Source organism: Spermophilus citellus, assembly GCF_964194105.1.
Source record: "Spermophilus citellus genome assembly, chromosome: 14".
In the NCBI taxonomy this organism is placed as follows: domain Eukaryota; kingdom Metazoa; phylum Chordata; class Mammalia; order Rodentia; family Sciuridae; genus Spermophilus; species Spermophilus citellus.
In genome coordinates, this window is record NC_138194.1 from 72,184,239 (window position 1) to 72,192,538 (window position 8,300).

At 44.0% G+C, this 8,300-nt stretch overlaps 1 protein-coding gene across 2 annotated transcripts; it reads left to right on the plus strand.

The window, feature by feature from the left end:
- Positions 1-485: 485 nt before the first annotated feature.
- On the plus strand, positions 486-7,790 carry DCSTAMP (dendrocyte expressed seven transmembrane protein; the record flags this gene model as incomplete). Of its 2 annotated transcripts, XM_081266517.1 has the most annotated exons (3): positions 486-1,514; positions 5,856-6,164; positions 7,089-7,790. In XM_081266517.1, the coding sequence occupies 3 exons, from the start codon at positions 486-488 to the stop codon at positions 7,173-7,175; spliced, it is 1,425 nt and encodes a 474-aa protein (XP_081122643.1). The 2 variants fall into 2 exon arrangements, with proteins under 2 accessions (XP_081122643.1, XP_081122644.1); XM_081266518.1 differs by lacking the exon at positions 5,856-6,164 and having other exon boundaries at positions 486-1,312; positions 7,089-7,113.
- Between the last annotated feature and the right edge of the window lie 510 nt (positions 7,791-8,300).

Genomic DNA, 8,300 nt, shown 5'->3' on the forward strand with positions numbered 1-8,300 from the left:
AAGCCAGAAAGGCAAGGAAACACATTCTCCCCAGAGCCTCCAGTGGGAGCACAGTTCAGTGGACCTCTGGAGTTGTAAGAAGATAAGTAGATGTTTCTTTGAAACACCGAGTTCATGGTAATTTGTTGTGTGGCCATAGGAGACAAGTACAGCTGGCCTTGTTACCATGGCGATGGCAGAGCTCCAAGAGAGCATGCAGGAGCGGGCCATGGGCTAGGGACTGGCACACTACCCCTGCTGCCATGTTCTCCTGGCCAAAGCAGTCACAAGTCCTGCTCAGATTCAAGGAATGGAGTAACAGAGTCCACTTCTTGATGGATTCTCTTTCTCTCACCTCTTGGTGGAAAAAGCTGTGAGGTCTCATTGCAAGGGGTGGAAAGAGGGAGGGGTGAAGAATCACCACCATGTTCTGTATCCATCCACCTCCTGGATCTTAAGTATCTTCTGATCTTGGTTTCTTTTTCATTCCTAGGGACACAGGGATCATGGGCATGTGGACCTCGAGCATGGATGTCTTCCTAAGTCTTTGGAGGATGTACGTGTTTCCGAGAGGTCCTGGATGGGTGGATTTTCTCCAGCACTTGGGAGTGTGCTGTTTTGTGGCCTTCATTTCAGCGAGCCTCCTCTCTGTGGCCTTCTACTGGTTTCTGCCATCAGTGGTGGCCTTCGCCACCTCCTGGATGGTCATGTGTGTTCTCTTGGGCTGCTCCAGGCATGCGCGCTGTTTCATTCTTCTGGTCTTTCTCTCGTGTGGCCTGCGCGAAGGCAGGAACGCTTTGATTGCAGCTGGCACGGGCATAGTGATCTTTGGCCACGTGGAAAATATTTTTCACAACTTTAAATGTTTCCTGGACAGTATGACTTGCAACCTCAGGGCAAAGAGCTTTTCCGTACATTTTCCACTTCTGAAAAAATACATTGAAGCCATTCAGTGGATTTATGGCCTTGCCACTCCACTGAATGTATTTGATGACCTCGTTTCGTGGAATCAGACCCTGGTGGTCTCTCTTTTCAGTCCCAGACATGTCCTGGAGGCACAGCTAAACAACACCAGAGGAGAAGTCCTGAGTGTCTTACACCCTGTGACCACCATGATGGAGGTGTTTTCCTCCCTGGGGCAGAAGCTCCTCGCCTTCGCCGGGCTTTTTCTTGTTCTGCTCAGCACTGGCCTCTTTATGAAACGATTCTTGGGCCCCTGGGGTTGTAAGTTTGAAAACATCTACATCACCAGACAATTTGTTCAGTTTGATGAAAAGGAGAGGCATCAACAGAGACCCTGTGTCCTCCCACTGAATAAGAGGGAGAGGAAGAAGTATGTGGTCGTCCCATCTTTCCGGCTGACTCCTAAAGAGAGGAAAAACCTGGGGCTGTTTTTCCTCCCCATACTTACCCATCTCTCCATCTGGGTGCTGTTCACAGCTGCAGATTATCTGCTGTATCGGCTCATTTTCTCCGTGAGCAAACAATTCCAAAGCTTGCCAAGACTTGAAGTTCACTTGAAACTGCACAAAGAGGTAGGGGCTCTCAGGTATGTCACAGCTTCTTGCTGGGTCAGTCTTGCAAAAGATCTGGAACCTCCCAAGACAGGGAAATATTTTATTCACCTTTGGATCCCTGGTGTCTAACACAGTGCCTGGCCCATAGAAGAAACCCAACAAGTGTAGATTAAATTGAAGTACTAATGTTAGAGTGATTCTGTATTAGTGTTCTCTGGCTGCTATAACAAATGATTTCTAACTAGGTGACTTAAACAGTAGAAATGTATTTTTTTTTATAGCCATAGGAGTGAGAAATCCGAATTCAGTTTTGCTGGGATAAAATTGAGATGTGGTTGGCAGGGACCTGTTCTTTTCAGGTGTTAGGAAAGAATGCACTCTTTGCCTCTTTAGCTTCTGGTGGTTGGTGGCATTCCTTGATTTGTGGTGGCCTAGCTCCCATCTCTGTCTCTATCTTCACATCACCTTATAGAAAATCTTTCTCTGCTCTCTTAAGTCACGCACACGGTCTCATGAGGGCTCACTGGGATGACAGGATAATTTTTACATCTCAAGATCTTTAACTTAATCTCCTCTGGTGAAGCCCTTTATGCCAAGTGAAGTGCCATAGGTTCCAGGGACTAGGATCTTATGGAGGACACGAGGGAACCATTTTTCAGCCTCCTATACTCCATATACAATGAAACGTGGGAATAGATATCTCTGATGTTGAACCTAAAGTTGATTCTCAAGCTGTATCTGGCACAAACCTGAGTCCAGGATTTAGGGCCTGATTTCTTACTCTTAGGGCCTGACTTCTTATGCATCCTGAGTCCTTATCAAACATTGATCTCAGTGCATCAGTGGAATGTTTAAAAAGATGACTGCTGATAAAGGGCTTCCAAATGACCCAGTAATGTGGCTGGTACCTAGTGCCCTGGACCACATTTTGGGAAACTCTGGCTTAGGTGCTAAAATGTAAAACCTTCTAGACAAGCAGTCCTTGACCTTAGACCTTAGCAGAGGTGTGTCATTGTGGAACTGAATAAGCAAGCAAGTGAACACACCCAAAACTCCTCTCCAGAAACCCCACGGAATCTCCTGTACTTGGACCGGGGTAAGAATTTTTAAAACCTCCTGGAATAAGACTAATGTGTCTCCAAGATGGAGAACCGCTGTTTTAAACCTATCGCCCGGAAGAACAGAGCCAGATATCTAAGTTCTAATAGCCATCATGTATTTCTCTGCTAATACCCAATACCCATTCCTATTTTGTGAATTCCCACTGGTTTAGACAGAGGAGGACAACAGCAAGTTCTGACTTCCCCTATTATAGGAAAACCCATAATTAGGCAAGACAATGTCATTTCTGAGCTGGTGCCCCCTTGCATTTTGAGGAATCTGGCTTTCTCCCTCCTCCCAGCGGCCATGTGTCAACAGAGAAGACTGAGGGTTTTGTGCATCTCATCTTTTATCTTTTCCATCTTCCCTGTGGAAATTTGTAATTATGTTGACATTTCAGAGGGTCTGGGAATTGTCAGACATTTGCCTTATTTAGTTTTTTAACCCCAGAAATTGTAGCACAGAACCAGGTACGGCATGTTGGTGCGTGCACACAGTTGTGATGCATGTTGGGGTCAAGTGCACTTCCGGGGCTGTGCACTCACCAGCAGCAGTCACCATGTACCAGCTGCTGGGAAAATCACAGAGGAGGAAATGACGGCCAGGCTGCTGGTAAACCATCCTTTGAAACCCCACCCTCCCCTTCTCTCTCTCTCCCAGGGTCTCAAATCCTCCTGCTGCATCCACACCTTTCCTCCTCCTTCCCTTTTGGTTCAGCAGATCCAGATCCCCTGGCTCCTGCCCTCCTAATCCTGGGCTGCTTCTCGGAGTTGATTACTCTGAGCTCTCTGCTTTCCCTGAAGAATTCAGTTAATTACCAGGCACCCTGTTGCTCTAGATATTTGGAGCAGGGTGGATAATGGAAGTAGCGTTTCAAATGAAAGCCAAACAAGAATCTCACAGTCCTTGATCTTGGGTGTGGGGGGTGGCCAATAAGAAGACCTCTCTTCCTGCCATTCTCCTTTGTATTATCCTTTCTTGTCTTCCCCTCTTGATTCTCCCTGTCTCTCGTTCCCCTTCATTTATTTCTCTCTCTGCTAATACCCAATACCCATTCCTGTTTTGTGAATTCCTACTGGTTTAGACGGAGGAGGACAACACAAGTTCTGACTTGCCCTAAAAGCACAGAAGCTTTCTAATGACAATATGCTGACACATTCATCTTGGGCACTGCTGGGTACTGGGGATGTGACCATGTCCAGGCTGTGATGGCCGCATTATGAGGGTGGTATCCCAATGGGGGTGGCCACCATGTATACACCTAACAGCAGCAGGGTGCTGGACACTGGAAAAAATGTGGGAAGGAGGCTGCCTGGGAGTGCCCCTCCAGCTCTCTCCCACTGTGCCTGGGAGACTGCCACCACCAGCTTCTGCATGACTGGCCTTATCCCAAGATGCCCTTGGAGGCTCTGCACCTTGTCTGTGGCTATAGGTTTGCAACAGAGAAGTCAAGCTGGAAGAGAAACCTCGGTTCAAGTTTTTGCCCATATTTCTCCCTACTTTCATACAATTTTAGATAAATGTTTTAAATAAAGAAATTGGGAAATGATCCAAGTTGACCGAGCTGTATGGGTGGGCATTGTAAATAAAAATAGCTGTAGTCCCTACTTGCTGAGCTGTAACTTTGTGCTCTACTGCCTTAACCTTGCAAGATGGTGGGCCTGCTCTCCACCCATGACTCAATGCTATCCCAGCAGGTTGTTCACCTAAGAGAAGGAAACACATTTTAAATCATTGGGGTACCATTTAGTATGTTGCTTGGCATTTGGAAAGACTGAATTTGTCTTCCACGTTACCCTCAACCAACCCCATACAAAAATGTCGACTCGATCGTTCTGAAGCCCTGACTCCCAAGTGCAAAACCCCCAGTTGGATTTCTAGACTAAATAACTTCTTCCCAGACCGAACCCCCGCTGCTTTCTCATTGCGGGGGGGATTGCTCATCACTGCCTCAGTCGATGGGTTTGTTTCTTCAATAGTATTAAAAAGACTGCATGCCTTTGCTCTGGGGACTGAAATCTCTATTTAATTGTAGACTGACTGTCTTTTTAATAAGAGGAAAAGCAACACAAATGTTTTTCATTGCGTAGGCGCAGGTTTGAATTTGTATAGAGGTCCCAGGTTTGGCATTTCCACATTCTTTATAGGCCCTGGGGCAGATCCAAGCTGCATGATATTTTCTGGATTTTTTTTTTTTTTTTGAGACTTCATCTACTTCTTCCTGGGCCCAGGACTCTGTGGCACGAGGGTGATAATAACTTACTAAGTATACCAGTCGGTAAGGTTAATGCTCCATTCCCAAGGTGTTTAATTTACACTGGGAGTAGTTTGTTCATGGGCAGGATCTGGTCCATTAATTCCTGCTTTGCCAAATTAGAAAACAAATCCACTAAGAGATTAAATGACTTTCTCAGGTCAGGGGAAAGAAAGAGCTGAGTCAGCACACACTTCTGCTGGTGGCTGGGCTGGGTAGTTCAATGTCATCTCTTGCCCTCTGTATCAGTCTGCTGAGGGCAATTTTTTTGTTCTCTTGCCTTCAAACATGAAGAAATGCACCCCTCCTGAGTAATTGGGAGACATGCGAAAATGCCCTATTTGAAAGATCTCCTCCAACAAGAGTTTAGTCTCCTTCAGTGAGGGTCAACACATCAACCTAAAATGGGATATCACACAATGAATAAGAGGGATCCCCCAAAGCTTCAGAAGATTGATTTAGAGCATGATTTAGTATCTCATCGTCTTTGTGAACTTGTCATCTGCTGAAGTGGAGTTTGTCATGACTAGGAGGATGTTCTCTGGGTCATAAGGGGCTGTGTCCCCAAGAGATCCTCTCCCCCAGTTGAGCCAGCTCCCCCATCTCACATTAGCTCATGTGCCCAAAGTGGAGAAACATGTATCCCATGAAAATGTGGATGTGGCCAGATTTGTTAGTGTAACCTTAAACAGATTTCTCCATCTTCTTAAAGCCTTCAACAGTGACTCTCCAAGAAGCTATGGAATACTTTTCTGGTACACCTATCTCAAGAAAACCAGTGCTTCTGCAAACCCGCTTTGGAAATCACTTCCATAGTTACAGACAACTCATCCCTTCTCCTTTGTTCCAAACACAGCACAAAAAAACAAGATGTGAGAGTTCTTTTAATCAAAGCTCCCTGCAGATTGAAGATAAATGCTATGTGCTGCCAGGAAATATTGAGAAAGATAAAGACTGGGTAGAAAGATGGCATGGATATTAATTATTTTATTCTTTCATTTTAGAAACAAGGAACTCAAGACCTCATCCATGATTCTTCTTTTAATATATCTGTCTTTGAACCCAGCTGCATCCCTAAACCTAAGCTCCTTCTGTCTAGGACTTGGGTTCCTCTCAGTATTATTCTTGTGATATTAATGATGCTGGGACTGTTGTCCTCCATTCTGATGCAACTTAAGATCCTGGTGTCCACATCCTTCTACCCCAACGTGGAGAGGGAGCGCATTCAGTACCTACATGCAAAGCTACTTAGAAAAAGATCAAAGCAGCCACCGGAAGAGTTCAAAAGGAAACTGAGTCTGTACTTTAAAAAGGTGAGGCCAAGATGGGGGGTTAACCTCTAATTAAGTGAATGGTAAGTTTGAAAAGCAAATGGAAAGAGGATTTCAAAGCTCTCTTTGACTTCATATTAGAGCTCATATCCCAACAGTAGAGAGGATTTTGAGGTGGGGGCAGAGTGACAAAATTGCTTGGCTGTGGCTCAGCACTGTGATCTGAATGCTGGTCCAGAGAAGTCTACAAGACATCCTTCAAAATATTGGTTTCAATTAAGTATGTTAAGCCATATTGTAGAGAGGCTATTTGGGAAGGTCTTCTCTGTATTGGATATTGAATAACAATATCCAATAATACCCAATACTTTCCTGGGCCAAGAATAAAGAGAAAATATGGAAGGATATCTAAAACTTTGTCATTTTCAAAGAATTTGTTCATCCTACAGTGTTATCTATCTATCCATCCATCCATCTATTTGTCTATGGTTTTTATTATATAATGTACATATGTACATACATACATACATATGTGTGTGTGTGCGTGTATATCACCATGGCTCCCATATGCACACGTCAAAGATTTTATTTAACTTATTTATTAATGAGGAGAAACCATTTAAAGAATAATTCAAAACACACAGACACATATACAGGTTATCAAGTATACCAAAATAAGTTTGCTTCATAGTTGCCTGGCTCCTCTGTCTGGGTGGACACTGGAAGAATCAATTGTCCTTTGCAGGGTGAAGTTCATGTGCATGTCATGGTCATGAATCCTGTGCATCCTTGTTATCAGCCATCTACAACTTAAAGATTTTGGAAATAGTTCATAGACAATGACAGACCAAAAAAATACCAAAAGGATAAGATTTCATGTCCCTTTCAATACCACTAACACCATGATGAAAAATTTACGTAAGAGGCATTTGAAATGAGTCCAGTGTTCATTTATCCACTTTTCAGGTTCATTTCTGGCTTCCAGTCCTGAAAATGATTAGGAAGAAACACACAGACATTGAGGCCGAAGACAATCCACAGGAGTCTGAATAGCTCTTGAGCCATGTGCATGCATCATTCTCCTCAGGTCTACCGTTGGTGGTCACTGTTTATGCCTACTACTGGAGGGCTATGCCACAAGGCCACAGAGAGGTTTGGGTTTTGCAGGGTCACCTTACATCACCTGGTTATTCCTCCAAATGACTTGTTATCTTTAAGTAAAGAGGCACCAGGCAAATGGTTTGGGTCTGTCTTCCATACAAAGTACATGATCTGGATGGAGTCACCACAGGACTATACCCAGGCCCATTGGTGATGAGCTTCAGCGTACAGTACTAGTCAAAGAAAAAGAATGGAAAATAAAACAATGGAAATCTGTACTGCAGTATTACTAGCAAATGCCAAGGAGAACATACACGCATAAAGTCTGCAAAATATCTTAAACTCTCTTGTGCCTTTTCTGTCCTTATAAATATCTTTCACACTATTCCCTACCTCACAATTGTCTCTCTCCCCCAGGCTCCTATTCAAACCCTCTTTCCAAAACCCATTTCCCGCAGCTCCCACTGTCTTCTTACCAACACCTTCTCTCCTGCACCTTGCTTGCTTCCATATCTTTTGTTATCCCTTCTAGCAAATCCTCCAGCCTGAGAACAATGACAGGGTGGCCTAGGGACCATGTGTATTACTTAGTAAAATGCACCTCTTCATCTCTAGCTATCTCAAAATACCTAAAAGGGAGACAAAATTCCTTGAATATCGATTCTATTATTTCTAAAGAATCAGAATGGGGAAAATTTTTTTAAAAATTTCAATTAGGTATATATGACAGCAAAATGCATTTTGATTCTTTGTACCCAATTGCAGCGCAATTTTTCATTTCTCTGGCTTTACATGATGTAGCATCCCACTCTATGTGCAATCTTACAAGTATCTAGGGTAATGATGTCCATCTCATTCCACCATCTTTCCTGCCCTCATGCACCCTCCCCACCCTCCCACCCCTTTGCCCAATGAAATTTCCTCCATTTTTCTTCTGCCTCCAGCCTCCCCATTTTGGAACAGCATCCACTTATCATGGCTTACTTCACCGAGCATGATATTCTCCAACTCCATCCATTTATCTGCAAATGCCATGATTTTATTCTGTTTTAATGCTGAGTAATATTCCATTGTGTA